The sequence below is a fragment of the Chlamydotis macqueenii genome, chromosome 5 (genome assembly GCF_036417535.1).
Source record: "Chlamydotis macqueenii isolate bChlMac1 chromosome 5, bChlMac1.mat, whole genome shotgun sequence".
In the NCBI taxonomy this organism is placed as follows: domain Eukaryota; kingdom Metazoa; phylum Chordata; class Aves; order Otidiformes; family Otididae; genus Chlamydotis; species Chlamydotis macqueenii.
The window spans coordinates 48,924,024-48,942,701 of NC_141560.1; the positions used below are offsets into that span (position 1 = coordinate 48,924,024).

The following is an 18,678-nucleotide window of genomic DNA, read 5'->3' on the forward strand; positions in this document are numbered from 1 at the left end:
AACTATAGAGAGCTGAAATACTCACAAAACATTGATACTGCTATGGTCAATTAATTCTTTTTCAAGCTCAATTAGTGGCTTGAAGGAAAAGCCAAAGGTATTCTGCTTCAAGGAGAAGCAGTTCTGATTTCCAACACTGAAGACACTGTCTCAGCTTACTCTCTCCCTCTTATGCCTTTTCTCAACCCTCCTCCTCACATAAAACTGGGTAAAATTTTTCTATCACCACATTGCCATGACAGAAGGCAAGAGTACGAGAAATGTTCTGTGCACACAGACAGCCGGCATGGGAAGTGTTAAACAGATCACGGGTCCAGGCACAGAAGAAGCCAGGAAGATGACAGATGGTATGGATTCTGGCACATGTGGGAGATGAAGGAAAAGCCCACAAGCAAAGTGGTATCATGAACAGAGATGGTCCTGCAAGCAGCAGACAGAAAGGGACAAAAGGAAGAAAGGGAAGAGATAAGACATGAATGGACAAGGTGCACATAATTCTGCTTTGCCTCTTATTTCCTTCCCACACCCAGATGAGCACTTTTCACTCGTTGGTCACAGAAAATGAGAATGGCACCATGAGTTTTAAGTTTTCCTGTGAAGGGAGACAGTCAGGAGGAGATGCTACAGCAATGGAACTGATAAAATATTGCTGGACCTCCACTTTCAACCATAAGGCAATTCCAAAAAAGAGAGAAAGACTTCGCACATAACCACACACTTACATGCACGAAACTTCCTCAGTGGGCACACCAAAATACTTGCCTTCACAGAAATATCAGTCCACAGTATCAAATGAATCCTGTAACCAAACTCCTATTCACGCACAAACCCTTTAAAGCAAGATTAAAGACTTTCAATGAGAAATCACAGACAAAGCAGCTTAAAGCAGGGCTCAGAGCAGTATAACACACTGGGAACTCGGCCATCTCACGCTGCTAATGCAACTCCTACGGCTTTGTCTTCACTATCAACAGCTCAGCTCATGCAAAGCAACATCACAGCAGAAAACAAAAGGACTCCAGTTTTGCTGCAAGGTAAGTTTTAGTAAGTAGAGCCCTATTCTGTTAGGAGGAAGGTAACGAAGGCTAGCCTGAAATGATTTAAAAAATAAAAAAGTTCTATACCTATATCTACACACCCATATGCTCCAACCCTTGCAAGGCTAGCATGACACTTTCAAGCATGGCTGTCCTCCCTGGAGCTGCGTGACCGAAATAGCACAACACACGCTGGTACAATGACGCAACCAGATGTGACACACACACTTACACATTTTGAATGCCAGCTGTTCTTACTTTTCAGCTGCTGTTTCTGCAGTCAAGAACAATTCCTGGGCTCCTACATCTCCCTCTCTCACTCACTAAGGCCAGAAGATCTGAATGTTAATCACACTGCCCATCTTTAAAAATTGTTTGGTTCAGCTTCTATCTCATCACTGGTAACTGATCACGTACTACTAAAAAAAAAGTTTTTCCAGTGGGCATATTCAAACCCTGGAGCAAGTGCCCAGCAGGGCTGTGGACTCTTCATCCTTGGAAAGGTGCAACACACAACCAGCCCTGAGCAGCCCTGATGGATGTACATCCTGCTCTGAGCAGAGAGCTGGACCAAATGACCTCCAGAGTCCTTTCCAGCCTAAAGTCATCTAGGAGCCTATCTTTACAGACTGGCACAAACAGAAGCAGGGAGAAAAGACAAGCGATTTTCCTCCTTCCTTTGCCCTTCTCAGAGAAGATGCTTGGGCTGCCTTTCAATGCCTTAACTCTGAGCTAGGAACTTCTCCAACACCAGATTCAAGCTGTATAAGCCCATACAAATTTTTATTACTTTCTGATGTAAAAGACTGGTTTGTAACACTATAATAGTACACCATAAGAATGGGATCATTTTCAAAATTCATCAAAAGAGTAAACCAAACTCTTTTAGCTACACAACTCACATACTTAAGTGACCGAATTGCCCCTCTGAAGCTATTAGCAAGCCTAGGTGCTTGGCAGGATTCAAAAGGGGATGTTTCCTGGGTTAGAAGAACCATCCACCCTCGAGACTGTAAGCCAACTTCCTCAATTCAGACATAAGCCAACAACTAACAATGCAAAAACCTTCTCAGCCTCCTTCCTAATGCTGTAATTGCTTACCCCAGTGACTCCTCTCACACTCCACATCTCTGCTACGGTGGCAGACTGCAGCTACACAGGCGTATTCAGCAGCCCACACACAGTGGCTGTTTCATTAGACATGCTTCTCATGGCAGCATACAGAGTTAAAAGCTGCCTACTAAAATGGAGAGGATGGAGATGCAGAATAGACAGCCTGAAGCTCTCTGGATGCATTACAGAACCTATTTTGAATGAATATTATTTTTTTTTGTCTAGAGATGTTTTGGCTTATCTGACCTGTTAACAGCAGGCCAGCAAAGGACATGAATCCCCTGCTCTCCCTGTTGTCTCTTTTCAATGCTAATTTTACATTTATGAAGGTAATCAGCAGATATATGTACAGAAAGAGGAAAGAACAGTCTAATTATCTTTGTTAATTTGGGCAGGATTAAAAGGATGCTCATCCAGAAAACTGTTAGACAACCAACTGGGCTGGAAGTATTTAAACAAAAAGCCCAAGAAAGGACAATTCTACAGAAACTTAAATTCATAGTTGCAGCATAGCCTGGATCAGTGAGGTTTAATTGAGTTGGTTGTGACAAGAACACTTTTATGAAGTGTCATTTTGCAGCTATTTATATTTTATTGTCAGTTACTATGTTTTATCTGCAATATACTAGATTCAACTGATTTTTGTAAGGAAATTTTTGAACAGACAGTCACAAAGAGTATTTTCCTGTTACCAATTCATGGGTAAATTCCCAGCCCAGCCTTCATTAAGAAAATCTTCATTAAGGCTAATGAAAATTTTCATTAAGGTCTTCTAATTGTACCAGGTGAAACAAAATTCATGCAAGGCAGAGGAAGACAACACTCTTAGAGACAGAAAACCTCCTGGTTTGTATCCTGTAAATGGCACCATCATTTAGCTTGTTTCAAGTAGAAACAGCACACCAGAAGTCATGCCAGCAGCATATTCAGGATCCAGGTAATGAGGAGCCTGAGAATCACATAGCTGTTGTCACCAAGAACATCTCACAGAAAGGTACAGTTTGAACTTTGGACTTTTTTCATTCTTGCCAAAGCTCCCACTACTATGAATTCTGCTATAATATGAGTTCTGCTAGAGTTTAAACAGACATGCATGACAAAGATCAATCCTTACAACAGGTCCATCTTTTCCTAAGATATTGAAATCAAAGAAAAAAAAAAATTAACCTGTCTTCAATGTTGCAACACAAGCCTGATGCTTTATAAAGACTGCAAAGCATCAGATATTTTATACAGATACTTCTCATGCCTTAGAAAGGGAGAAAAGCTTACTGGCTTAAAGCAGAACTGTGCATGGAGATTTCCACAACACAGTTATTAAAGCCACCTTATTTTAAAAGGGATGGATAACTGGAGTTAAAGAAGAAGCATCAAGTTAAAAAAAAAGCAAGTGCATTTAACAAAACATGGTATTTCTAGCCAGTTAATTTGGAAGAAGCTATTCTTTCTTCCTTCTGCTCCATAAACAAAGCTAATTACGTCCTGGAGAAGGTAAGCTTCTTATAATTGGTTTAATGAAAACCTCCATAAAGTATATATGTAGAGGAACAACATTTGTTAGACAAAAAGCAGTAACTTACTTCTCAGAAAATTTCTCAGTTGCTCTAGAATCACATGAAATTTGAGGGTTTTTTTCACTCCCAACTAGATTTCAAAGCATAGTGCTATGCTGCAGCATAATCTTTGCTGTCCTGGTAAAGCATGTAGGCTAGAAAGTTTCATGCTAACTAACGGCTGAATAACATTAACTAGTGCTTAATTAATGCTAAGAAAAAGATTAAATCATGGAGGACAACCAAATCAGACTTTTTTTAGCTCTCTAGAACTGGGAGGTCTGTAGGAAGGATTAAAACATGTAAACATTATTAGCCAACATATTTGGTGTACTTTCCAGAAAGTTAGTATTAACTTTTAAAGGGTTAAGAATTACATTTTAACAGGAGAGAACAAGAATAACAGGATACAAGCAACAATTTTGAAATGAAAGGAACTAGTCTTGAGGGGAGTGAAGGTCAGCTTACAGCACTAGGCCAGTGTGCTGGAGCAGTATACGCGGGATCTCTAAAGTCACAAAGCATCGCTCTTCCACTGGAAGAATTGTAAGTCAAGTCTGTCTCAATCTACCCATTTGTGAATAGGGGCTTAGGTACCTGCTGCCAAAGGCTGTATTAAAATTAGATAATTTGAAGAATCTTAAAGACCTGAAATAGTAAGAAAGGCTGCACATTTTTTCTAAAAATAGATAAATTAAGAAACTGTCAGTCACTTTGTTACTTACCTAATATACGCTACAGAACACACCAGTAACACTACCTAGCCAAGCCTTGTGATGTTAAGCACTTTAAGGTCATAGCATTGGTCACTTACGGCATTCCTTCTCATCACTGTCATCGAAGCAGTCCGGCAGCCCGTCACACTGCCAGGCCCCTGGGATACAGCGCCCGTTGCTGCACATGAAGTTTCCAGGAATGTTGCATTCATTTGTGAAGTTATTCCCAGGCAACAGCTGGCTCTCTGCAACAAACAAAAAAGAGGAAAGTTTATAGGGGAGTTTTAAAAAAGGAAGCAAAAAGCAGAGACTGAGCAAACTTTTTATCAGTGGTTAAACAAAGATGAGACAAATGGATCTTGACCCTGGTTATTTTGTCATTATCCTACCAGTATCCTGAGTATGGTACTTGGTAGCACATTCTTTTTCCAAAATTATCATTTTATCTGTTCTCCATTCACACTGTCCATTTTACAGATTTCTTTCTTGATATTTTCTTTCTAGGAACATACCTGCAGCCTTCTATGTATCCTCAGGTCAAAGCAAAGTTTGTTAAAAAATAAAAAACTTCTCCTTCACAGGGTAGGGTCAGTCTAAATACAAGTAAAACAGACGCGGCTACAAGAACTCCACTCCATACTCCCATGCGTTTGTCAGACCAGTACTCAGCTTGCAGAATATATTTTGTTGTTGTTACTCGAGGGCTAGGAACTAGGTAACACTGACTAATTCCTACTAGGTTTTCAATTAAGTTTTAAACACAGTGCTGCTGATCAGAGTTAGAACTGAGCTTCTTGGTGTTCATATAGTCCGTCGGCACACATCTCTGCACAGGCTAGTGAGGCGGCTGGCACGCCAAGAGTCTGCCAAGCGGAGGGGGTTTAGTAGCAGGACACTGGAGATCAGTGCGAGGGGGAAACCTAGAGATTTGCCTTCAAGGTTAAACACAGCTCTAGTCTATCATTTTAATCTCCCGTGTTTCCCACTTTGTGCACTGTTTTGGGAATGCCAATGTTGCAGAAACACAAACTTCAGTGAAGTGAGATAATGACACTCAGTGGTTTTAGTAAGCATTAAATGGTATGTCATGTTGTCCAGCTGGGGGGAAGCTGCAAGACAAGGCAGAGGATGAGAAAGAATATCCTTCTCCCTCTGACATGTTCCAGACTAGTCCCAGGCAACACGCACTTCACTAGGCAAAAACCAGAAAGACAAACCTTTCCCTATAAGGGTGGAGGTCTCACAAAAATATGCCCCTCCACCTGCCCGCATATCTTTGTGGTTCAAACCAGGAAGAACAAATTAAGCTGATGTGCAGCTTACTCATTTACCTGTCATTTACCTTTTTGAATGACAATAGCACAATTTTTGGAACCCTGAGGGAGTGGCAGAGCTGCAGTCAGTTCCCTCTGTTGCCCACCCTACACCAGCTTGCTTCCTGCTCGTGCTGGAGCCCAGGTCCTTCCTCTCCCTGGGCAGGCCGGAACTCCAGGGGTGAGGAGAAGCTCCAGCACGGCGAGTGCTCCCCTCTTTGATGTTGCATGGGGCACAGAGCAGATCACAGCTGCCAGGATCAGCAGTTTCAGGAAAGACCCTTTTGTAGCTCATTCCTGCTCTTTCAGGGAGGAACCTGCTCTGCTGTTAGGCCTGGTCATCACACAGTTTCTCGCTCACCCTCCCCCTACCCAGCAGAACAGGGGAGAGAATTGGGAAGAAAGGAAAACTCATGGGTTGAGATGAAGACGGCTTACTAGAATTGCAAAGGAAAACTACAATAATAACAAAATATAAGGATACTAAAATATACAACATTAACAATGAACTATTTCTCACCACCTGATGTCCCGATGACTGATACAGCCCGTCCCAAGCAGCAATCACAGATACGAAACTGAGAAGCAAGCAAAGGAGGCAGGAGTGAGAGAGCAAGGGATGCCAGAGATGCCCCCACCACCTATAACCCCCAATTATATACTGAGCATGATGTTTATGGCATGGAATACTCACTTTGGCCACTTTGGATCAATTAATTATTCTGGCTGTATCCCTCCCAGCTTCCTGCACCTGCACGTTAGCAAGACCTGGAAAGTCAGACAGTGTCCTTGGGTCTCATTAGCAACAACTCATAACATCAGTGTGTTTATCAAGATTCTTCTCATGTGAAATCCAAAACACATTGGCTACTGAGAGGAAAACTATCTCCATCCCTGCTGAAACCAGGACATCTGTACAAGTGTCTTTGAGAACTCAGCTGCCAAAACAACAAGCTTCTCTAAGCACAATGCTGCACAAAAACTTCTGAATCGGACATGATCCCCTTCCTCCTCTGAAACGTAGCAAAATGCTCTGTTCCTGACACAGGCAAAACTGCTAAGTTTTACAGCACTGTTTCAAAAGACACATGATAGGAATGCTTCAAGGAGGTATTTTTGATGCCTATGTCTGCCCCAAAGAATGTATTTCCTTTCAAATGTTATTTCTTGCAAATGGGTGACTACCCTGGGGATGTTTTAAGAATCTGCCAGCACAGAGTGCATACCTTAATGGTAACTTGCCCTGAGCTGTTAAAAGACAAGATAGTTCAGCAAAAGGTGGAAATAAGGTCTTCTGAGGCAGATGGGGCAATCTTAGCCACTGCCCACACACCCAGAGCCACCTGTAACGCTCCTGCTGTAGTACCTTAAAGAAAGTGGCAGCTATTAGCAAGCAAGTCCAGGCTATGCAGCTGGCAATTTGATGTCTTTCTGCTTTCAGCAGTTTCATTCAAATCTCAGTTTCATTCCCTGCATCACTGCTCTTCTGATCAAGAAAGAACACGCTTGCTCTCTACACTGCAATGGGAGAAGACTACAACCTAGCGCACACTGGAAGCAGCTCAGCTCCAGCCCACTCAGGCAGAGCCTTCACTGCTCCCAGCAGCTCCTGGAGAAACGCTGTACCCAACTCTTCTTTATGCCTGAGTCCCTAAACCTAAATCAGCAATGGCAATGGTTTGTCCTTGGCCTGCCATGAAACACTGAACAGATACTGCGCTGTCAGTAACCACCCCAGGCTAATGCAGCCTTACAGCATTCACTGTTAACTACGTTGTGTAGTTCTACGTTCAACCAGTAAGGGTTTTTTGGTTGGTGGTTTTTTGGATTTGTTGTTTGGTTTGTTTTTTTTTTTTCCTCTTCCCTCCCTTAAACCAGCGATATCAGTCTTCATATCATTGACCGGTACCTGGTAAGTAATCACCAAACCAAAATCGCCACTCTCAGACAGCTACAGAAAGCAAAACCACCAGCGGCAAACAGCTCCCAGTGCACTAACAACACCTCTGCCTGCAATGGGAGAAAACCTACCACGGTGTTACAAAACTACGACATGCCATCATTAGATCAAGATATGAAAGATGAGATACCTGGGTATTCTCTCCAATTTAAGACATAGCCAATACGCCATGTTCTCAACTTTGTTATTAAGCACCCAAGAGCTTCAACAGTAGAACCTGACTCCTTTCTCCACACTCCCCCGAAAAAGCAGCTTTCAGGTCAGCACGGTACCACTGGAAGATTTTCCTGGCAGCTGTCGTAACTTTTACTAGACAGAATGTACAAGTTCTCAAATATTACAAAACTGAAATGTCCTGGCTAAGACTAGATCTCCGATGTAAAACGGAGTTATTTCAAGCTTGACAGGAGAATTACCAAGGTTTTTGCTCTCTCAGAATCTAAGAACCTAGGCAGCACATTTAGGCAGCAACACAAAAAAAGTGCCATTCTCATGGCATCTCTCTGATGCTCTGCACTATCTTCTTGTCTAACCTCACACCTACATCTCTCATCCCACCTGCTCCACTTCCACATGGAAGCTGCACCTATCCAAAATGACAAATTCTGCTGTCAACACTTAAGTGAGACCCCTTCTAGACTTGGGCAAGTTGCTACCTAAGAAGCAACACCAGGTCTCACTGCTACCTACCCTAACTGCTGAACTGTCTTCTCCCCCCGAGGCATCGTGGTGTTCCTGAGAAAACATAACTGGATGCCTTTCATGCACTGTAACACCTCCTGTGCAGAAGAGCCAAAGTTGAGCTCTTGCCAGATCTACCACTGTTATCTTGCCTGAAAAGCTTTAGCCATGATCTCCACACTTACTTAATGAAAAAAAAATTAGACCAAGACAAATCATTTTAAGAAATTTTTAGAGTTTCAAAAAGCAAACAACATAAACCAAGAAACAACCCCCCCCCCCAAAAGCTATCGAGTCCCTGTTACTTTTAACAACTCCTTTAGATAAATCCTATACTTCTACTCTACTAAATTGAAGCAACATTCCAGGAACAGATACTGAGTAACACCAAAAAAAATGTGGTAAGTTGTTTGTTTATAGGATTTCCTTTGTCATACAATAAATTTACTGTCAATGTTTTTCTAAAGCGAGGATGTATTACTAACCTTTTCAACAAAGAGGAAACAAAAGATACTGGCAGATCAAGTTACTTGCTGACAGCCCTACGCAAGCTTTGCTGCGGAATGGGAACGTGGAACTCTGACTCAATCCAATTTCAAAGCAACAGCGATTTCTCTTAAAACATGACCTCCACCTGCTGCTAGAAGAGAGTTGTAGGTTACAGACACCAATTTCAGAACCATAGTCAACACATCTATAAACTTGTTATGTGCATTACTCCATCTCCAAAAAATCCATCGGTGGATAAAGAACTGTCAAAACAATTGCACATGTGGAACAGTTTTAAATTGTCTTGCTCCTTTTGCTTCCTCCACTTTGCAAGTCTCCTCTATAAGATATGAAAACCCTCAAAAAAATCCTCAGCGCGGTCATCATTTCCCAGCCCTCAGGAATGCGATGCTCCTGCCCACTCAGCGCACAGCCCGTTGCATGACTCAGGGGGGGCTCTGCAGACACATGTGAGGAGCAGCAGTGTTACAGACACGCACAAGACAGACATGGAAAGGACCAGACTAGATCATCTTGTCCATTTTTCTAATAAGGTCCATACAGACGTCGGATTTTGTGCAGCCAACTTGCTATACCGCCTGTTGGCAGAAATTCCTTCAATCTAGCAGAGCTAGCTTTCCAATAGCTGACATATTTACCCTGCAGCCTCTTTGACTAATTTTGAATTCAACCCAAATATGAGCTACACGGATGTGTTCACTTAAGTAAAGGAGGAAGGGAAGAAGGGAAAAGAAGTAGTCCATTTTCAATGCAACACATTGCTCACTTTATGCAGCATACCATCTGGGCTGAATAAAAAAAGGGACTCGTGTTTCACTTTGAAGGGGACTGAGTAAGGAAAATCAATCTGTTTTAGCCACCACTTCCAAAAATGTTAGCATCTAAATATTTAATAGTTGCTGAAAAAGAATCAAGGAAAAATAAATAAAAGGACAAGTCATACTGAGCACTTCACACTATTAAGAAAGCAAGTCAAGGATATCTGTCACAAGAACACCTTTACCTGAAAGCACTCCAGAGAACTGTGCGCGTTACAGAACAGGTCACTACCGATAACACTGCTGCCTCTGTATCAGAAAGAGTAATCAGTAAGAGCAGGCAGCCCCCTTGGCCAAGGAGGTTTTGAGGAAGAAATACAAGACACTTAGGTGTTCAAGCCCGTCATGAACAATGCCAGTAACTTCAGCGCTTTTGCAAAGAGGATCTGTTGCTAAGGATTATTCAAGAACTCTTCACAGCCAACCCTTCGGCGGATCTTCACTGGATACTTTCAATGGACCACTGCTTAAAGTTTTTCAAATGTGAAGAGAATTATTTTGATCCAGGCTGGTATGTAGCTGTGAGGCCGAAGGGGTACTCATGATACTTTCCTATCACACAGCGCACACAGTATGTGCCATCCTGGAATGAATTCATTCTTTGTTTCTGCTTATCCTCGTGCTGGGTGTAAATCCACACCAGGTTTGATTTCTGCACATCAGAAATCTGTTCTCACTCTACTGAAATCTGCAACATGTTGCAAAAACAAAAGGAGAGAGACTAGAAGAAGTCTGTAGCTGGAATTTGCAGCAAGATGGCATAAAAAAGACAAACCTTCAATACCTGCCAATACTTGCTCACCAGCAAAACACATCACAACTAAACAAAAGCGAGCAATAATGGCAGACTTGAACAAACACTTTTTGATCTTCCTCCATCATCTTAAAAGATCACAAATAAGCAGTGCTAAGTGTCTGGTAGGATATTACAAGATTTGATTCCTCAGAGACTACAAAACTACTTACGAATGCTTACATTCAGGTCTAGTCGCTTCTGTAAATTCAGCCGCTGAGGACAGCTGTATCTTATCATACTTCTTTATGTTGACATGAAGCATCTGACTCACTCCACATCTACTTTACAGATATCTACTAATTCAGATGATGCACCCAGAAGAGAAATTTCAAAAGCTGAGCATGAAGAAACTCCAAATATTATGCTTTGCCTATAAACTTCAGTTTAACATGTGCATGCATAAACTTCACTGGCACAGAAGTATGCCCTCAGCCAGATAACACCAGTGGAATTAAGATAGACTTGGCTTAACACTCACTGCACTGATTTGTGCTTATGAGAGAACATCAAAGTCAGGACTCCTGCAGCCACCCAAAGAGTCTGTGCCAACAAACTTAGTCAACCTCTTTACTACACTTACCCATGCTAAAATGAAAACAGGGCTCTAGTTTTTAAGAGGAAGGTCTCATACTGAATTCAGGTAGGTAGGGCATAAGAAGATTGCCCATTAACAGGAAAGTACACGAATGAGGACTAAGTTTACTTTCCATCTCTTAAACAAACACCTTTGATATCACCCAAAAAGTTGCTTGCAGCTGCATGTTTATAAGCGTATCTTGTAAAACTCTAAGTGCTAGTCTTCAGCTCGAGTTGCTTTTCTATGCACTACTGCGAAGGTGCCTTGCCAGCCAGAACAGAAGAAAAGCATCCCAGTGCACGTTCGGGCTGGCTTTGGGAAGCAAAGATCAGACAAGCTCTCTTGCTCTGCTGTGAAGCCTCTGACAACACCTAAGCCATCTGTCACAAGTGAAGGACACCTGCCAGTGATTAGCTGACAACTTAAATCCCCTTGAACAGTTTTAATCCCTGTCCTCCCCTATCCTCATTTAAACTGCCTGATGATTAGATGGCTTATGCAACATTAGAAGTTATGTTAGAAGCCCCCACATTTGCTTGTCTCCAGTGCAGCTGCTGGAGTACGCACCAAAAATACATGTCTCCTAGGTCCGCAGGCTCTCCACGCAGTCAGCGTGGTGGAAGAGAAACAGGCTACAGGCCATTAAAAGAACAGAGCAAACACAGCTCCAAATTAGTACAAGTTTGAGCAGAAAAAGGAGGAGGAGAGGAGGAAGAAATACTTATTTAGATTACTGAATGGGGGGCACCTCAGAAAAGAAGCATTCCCAGCACGAAGGTCAAATGGAGATTTTATGCTGTTCTTATCCAAACTAAAGCTGCCCAACCAGATCGCTTGCCTTACAGAAGTGGCAGAAGGAAATATTTCTTATTCTTAATACCTTTCAAGAATGTATTGCCATAACACCACCCTGAGGAAACATTATTTTTGTCTTCACAAAAAGACTAAAAGACTTACGCACAATAGCACAGAAGACCCAAAACAGATTTTGAGACAGAATTCAGATTTCATGATCCCAGTCTCTGCTTTAGCAATATACTTGGAACTGCTTGCCAACAGGAGTCAAACAGGAGTGTTTGCATCAAACAGCTATACCTAAGGGAAATTAAAGGGAGGGGTAGGGGTGAAGGAGGAGATAACAAGCTTGTGTGTCCCATCACACTGCTCCAGTCTCCCGATGACCAAGCCAAGCTGACATTCTGCCTGGAAAATACGGAGATTACGCCTGAATTGTGGCAGCAGCGAGACAATCTGATTCTCTCATTTATGACTTCAAGCATTTAACTCCAAGAAGTGCATATGCTTCTCCAGACAAGAACAACGGAACAATGGAGTTAAGCCCTTTTTATCCCCTGGTGAATAATGTTTATGATCCTTCGCAAGGCAATGGAGCCATCACTCATCACATGGCTACCTTCCTCCCTAGTTTTGATTAGTGGAGCCTCCTGGATACTCATGGCAAAAGGGGTAAGTACATGACCCCCAACTTCTTTTTTTTGACTATAACGGCCACGTGAATAAATGGTTATCTTTACTGAGCAGTTTCCCCATCCTGCTTGCCCTCAGTCCCCCAAGGTAACTCAGACTGACTCATCCACCCAACCCCTACAGCAAGAGCAATACTCCAAACTTAGGATTGTTTTCTTTATCCCAGACTCCTCTCCAGTTCCTCTCCCCACAGTCATTTTAAGCAAACTACGAAAACCATTATTGTGCAATGAATTAGAGCATGCACTTACACAGAACCCTCTAATAATTAACATCCTTTGCAATGGAAACATTTTCCCTAATTATGTGTTCCTCATATTCTCAGAAGAGCTTAGCTATTATCTCCGGGCACTTAAACAGAAAGTTAACACAATCCAGAATAAAAATCTGAAATACAAATAACATATTAAATCAATTGTTATCTTCAGGTCATTGAACAGTGACTCTCTTCTAATCATTTCATCTTACCCACAGGTTATGATCTTTCAAAAGAGCAGAAGACATTGTCACCAAAAAACATTTCACAGCAGTGCAACTAAACAAAAGCAGGCAGCCCCACCACCACCACACTGACCCCCTAGAAATACCACATCCAGAGGGAATCTATTCTCTGACAGAGGAAAGCTGACCAGTTACTGTCTCCACATCAGCTCCACAGTCAGGTTCTCAACCATTTTAACTCCTGTGCAGCTTAAAGCAGGTACACATTTGTACATCTTGGTAAGCAGAATGAGGAGAGAAACAGAAGGAGTTGCTGCACGGTTGCTAGACAAGTCTACAGGACCGTTAATGAAGTAATGTGCACAGTTAGCAAAGAAAAGCAAAAAGGTAAGATGAGCAGACTTGAGGGGATTCTTTCAGTTTCTGCTGCACCAGGAGAAGCTCATGTTTTGGATTTCAGTATGGCAGTGAGCACACATTTATACTCCATTAAGGATTTCAAACAGCAGCCAGTGACGACCACTGACTTGTGGCTTTCAGTCTTCAGAAGATGCCTCCTTTAGCACAGTGCTTTGAGTCCCAGGGCAGTGGCGTTCCTCCCTTGAAATCAATCCTAGCAATTTATTAGCTCTACTCCAAACACCAGCACATTAACAGGACAGCTGGCCTTTCCACTTCTTACTAGAAGGCACCACTTCTGAAGGCACAGTCCCATGTTCAGATAGATTATTAGGAAGTTCAGCTTCAGCATCAGAAAACAATACTCATCTTTACAGGCTGTGTGACAGACCTGCCTGTTTCTGAAACAACTCTGACTCTGCTGTCTCAAATGGTGCCAACAGTTTGGTTTAGATCCTCATAGCGTATGACAGTGCTGCTTCCCAAGAGAGACACTGTTGCATGAGACTTTGCTTTGACTGTAACCAGGTTTGTGTCATATGTATGATCCTTTTCCAGATGTTCCCTGACTAGAAATACATACTTCTGGAATTTATCTTCAAGCTTTAATTTGATGGAAGAACACGAGAGTACTAGAGGCAAAAAGATAAGCAATATAAATACACATCAAAAAACACAACTGAGCATCTTGATGGGGGTAGCAGCAAAACCAGCAAGAACAAAAAACTGAAGATGTAATTTCTGTATTCAAACATGCTAAAAGCAAAGCAAATCCTATTGATTTTATACCCTCCATACTCAGTAACTTTCAACACACTTCTTAACAAAAGACAGAACTTGTGTATATAGAAAATAATCCAACTTCTTCATGAACCATGTATGTAACACATTCATCTCTCTACACCAGCTACTCAACAACAAATAAGTCACCACACAGATCACATTACAAACTGCAGACACCTACAGAGGATAGAAAAGATAATTGTTTTTAGCATCTCAGAAGAGAGTATTTTATCTTGTTTTGCTCAGCATTACCTTTGAGGAAAGAGTTCTCTGCAGCACCCTTATGCTACAGTTAGGTATATTACCCTCCCCTTGGACAGACTCAGACCAGGCTTTGAAGAAACAGTAAATCAAGTTACACCATAACTACTAGCATCAGATGAATAAAAGTACAAGTACTTGACACAGCAAAGAACCTCAGATTAGTCTGCCAGTTATGTCGTAAAAGCTTGAATTTTAAAAAAGGGAAGGGGACCCAACTTTGCCTTGGCAAACTTTACAATCAGTAGAGGATCGTCTGTCCTCCCACAGACAACACCGCTGCATCTCACCATACTGAGCAGATACGCTATCTGCAGCAAGCCTGCACTATCTGGCCATTTGGTATTAGTCAATCTGGAAACACAGCCTAAATTATTCTCAACGGGGCACAGATGTAAAGAGAGTAAACAGAGAGTAAGTAATCTCAGTTTTCTTTCTCACATCCCAAACTACCACCAATATCAAATCCTTATATCAAACTCCTCCCTGTGTACGATTGCAAAAAATCTTGAATTTTAGACCTCATGCTCCAATCACCACCCACCATCATTTTGGAAGATAAAAACCACTTGATTTTCACAGCTTTTAAATGTCAGCTTACTTAGAACAGAGATACCTGAAATACTTTCTAAAGAAAAAGGACTGTTGTGGGTTGCCACATCAGCTCTGGCTGCTGGTCTGACCCACCGCAGGAACGAAATCCATCTTTTAATCAGGGTGAGCAGGGGGATCTGACTGGAAAGTTAAATGATACCAACCACAGACAGTGAGGTGTTTACATTCCTTTGTCTACAACAACTCTTAATGCTGAAACTCTTCCTCAAACCTGTCTCATCTCACTGCTTACTCTGCTGATAAGATAGGGTAAGAGAAATGTACTCATGGCAAACATCCACCTAGTGATAAGATTTCCAAGCTGAATCTTATCTTCTTTCTTCAACAGGAGGAAGTCTGAGCACTAATCTTGAATGGCCTATTGATAGGGAGGAAAGAAAAGAAATACAGTCTCATATCGACAGATAAACACCTTGAAGATGGGAGGAGTACTACTAACAAGTTTTAGTTTATTCAAGGATCTTTCCTAGGGATTCAACACAAATTTGCCTTTATTTCACAAGCTGCTGAGACAATTACATTCTGTCTGCAAAACACAATAGAATATGAAATTTTTAAATGCTCTTGCAATGCAGGGCCTAATCAGTGACCCATAAATCTGGCCTTTAAATATTCATGTGAGATGAAACCAAACTGCTACATACAGATCTGTACATAGTTACTTTCTGCTATTATGCCTAGGTTTTAGCTACTTCTTCTCTCAGCAAACACAGTCCTCTTTGTCTAACGCTTTCCTTGGCAACAGGATACTTCCGACAGCATCACCCAGCATAAATCATAAGCTTGTGTAAACTGCTAAGGACAAATGGCAGAACTGGACAGTAAATCTTGTACAAAGCGAATGCCAAGATTAAAGAAGAATGTATCATTCAATTAAAACATAGAAAGCTCCAGAAAAGGAATAAAGACCAACAAGGTTTGAACTGAAGTTATATTTGGGATTTTGTGGCAGGGCTGCTGAAATCCCGTCAGTTCGGTTCAGGGATGCGCAAGAAACACGTGTCCAACCAATACTTAGCAAGCTGCAGGTCCAGAACAAAAGTGAATTCAATGTCCAAAATCAATCAAATTTAAAGGAATAACCTACAACAACAGAAGTGATGAACAGAAATTCCATTTAACAATTCCAATTAAACAATCTGGAGAGGAACAAGAATGTTTTTCCAAACCCCCAAGAAATTCGGGGTTTTTTTTGGCTTGTTTTTTTTTGTAACCCTTCAGAAAGGGTTAGGTTTACATTTCCTCACACAATATTCCACATCAATAAAAACCTACCTAGCACAATTAAGTTTCCCAATCACAGAACCTGAACATTCACTTTCAAAGATCAAAGGTATTTAATTGCTCTTTGCGACTTGTTTCTGCAAGGACTTGTTTTGCACTATGCAGATGCAAGAGGTCACAAGAGGCTGCTGTTAACCACATGTTCTTGCTTAAAGGCTTGTATTGAATTACCCGCACTTAGGGGCCTTCGGAGATGATGGTTCACTGTGCAAACTCTGGGATGTCCAACCTTACTAGCTGGGCAGATTCCTCTGGGTCTTACACCTGATGTAAGAAAAATCCCACAGTTGTTCTGTCTGGAGAAAACAACTGAATTCACTATGAGTTTATTTCCCCACACGCAAGTGCTACTTCAAGCTGTTCTGTTGTGCCATACAACTTCTCCAACGAGAAGTAATCACAAGGAGTGGCAGCAGTTAACTCTGTGGCTGTAAATGTCAGTGTTAATCTTTGCAAAAAATAATTTCTGTAGTGACAGCTGCTCTAGGAGCATTTCACTATGGCAGTGTATGCTGTAACTTACAGGCATAAAAAGCACTGAAGTCCTTTGGAGTTGGTAACTGATGCTGGACACACGATCCCTCTCTACATCCCAGCACACAAAAGCAACAATGCCCAAATGTGCAGTAATACAAAAACATGGAAGGGGAGGAGAGGAAGGGAAAGCAGTAACTATGCAGGAGAATGGCAATCTCGTTCCTTAGCAGAACACTAAGAAGTTATCGTCTTGCCCCTTCTCCAATGAGTAGTCACTCAGCACTTACAAGAATATTTCATATTTCTGCAGTCCTCTGTCCCACCTGATAACCTAACACCAAAACACTCCTGCCATTTTCCACTCCAACAGACATCACTCAGTCTAATAAAGTTGCTGGTCCTTAACAACTATGGCACAATTCCTTCTTTACGCAGTGAATAAAAGTTTTCCAGAGCAACAATTGTCTCGGCAGCCGCATATCAGTCTTCCCCAGGAAGGAAAAGCTGCATGTCAGAGCCAGACATGCCACGCCGTGTCCCTGCAAGCACACAGGTGGTGAAGGCTGGTATCCCACACTGACATCTTACTGGTGAGCGACCATTTGACAGGCATGCTAGAAACAGAACATGCAGGGCTCTGAAAGCAAACTCGCTCTGTAAGCGTGGTAGAGAAAGCAAAAGAAGATGAAGTTATGATAACGATATACTTTCCTGATGATATCAGGAGGGTAATTTACGCATTTAGGATCTGACTGCATGTTGGTACAGCGCATCGGGCAGGAAAGTAAGCTGTAGTATTGGCAACAAGGGGAGAATTTGGGTTGTGCGATTATATGAAAAGGTCACACCTCAGCAAGAGCCTGTGAGACACAGCTGGGATGTGAGGCTCCACAGAGGGGCCAAGTCCAAGAAAGGCCAGGATGCAGGCCAGAGTAACAAAACAAAACATCAACAATGTCTTTAACAATAAAGAAAAAACTCATAAGCTCTCACTCGGCAACACTGAGCTAATTTCCAAGTGTGAGGAGATTGATGACAGATAACCACCATTTTAATCTAGACAGCGAGAGTCAGATCTACAGACTTCCCTACCCTGGAAGGCAACTCGGCTCCTGCTTTGAAGTCTTGCCCTAAGAACAGAAAACAAGGAGACCAGAAACCTCTCTCCTGAGGCTCCTAAAACAATCTGGAAGAGGAACAAGAATGTTTTTCCAAACAATACATTGAAGCAGCCGTTAAAGTTAGGAGAAGAATCAGCAGAAGACGGAGTCAAGGAAAGGCAACAGTTTAAGATGAGGAGAGTGACTGTACTAGGTGCTAGCGACAGCACATGGCCAGTGAAGATGGGATACTGTTCTTAAACAGGAGCATTACCTGGAAATAGATTATAATCTCTTCAAATAGGAATGCAAAACCAGCAAAGAGTTAGGCTGAAGAGAGGGCATACATGCATACCATCTGGGTGAAAAAACACGGTGCAAAATGAATTTAGAACATCTCTGAATTCTCAAGGGGGAAGGCAACTCATTCCTCTCCACTTACAATGATAATGCAGAAATGGACATACACACCTTCAGAAAAAACAATTTCAACATGACAAGCCAAACCAGAGCCTTGACTTCAGCGATCACCAGACTGGGTTATAATGAGCCAATTTTCATCCATCCTGTACTGAAAACATGACAAGCCACAGTGCAGCTACAGCAACACCCGTTAGACCATCCAGGACCTCACACCACTCTCACAACATTTTGGAGATCACTGCTAATATACTGGTCTAATTCATCAGTGAGACATCATAGGACACAAGCCTCTTCAAATGCCATGCCTGAGGTCTATTTGAAGAGATTTTATCA

At 42.0% G+C, this 18,678-nt stretch overlaps 1 protein-coding gene across 1 annotated transcript in view; it reads right to left on the reverse strand.

Moving 5' to 3' along the window:
• The window catches only part of LDLRAD3 (low density lipoprotein receptor class A domain containing 3), a 119,052-nt gene that overhangs the window by 77,014 nt on the left and 23,360 nt on the right, over positions 1 to 18,678 (reverse strand). Inside the window, exon 2 of the mRNA XM_086748136.1 lies at positions 4,518 to 4,664. Coding sequence (XP_086604262.1) covers positions 4,518 to 4,664 — 147 coding nt within the window. The remainder of the gene's footprint in view (positions 1 to 4,517; positions 4,665 to 18,678) is intronic.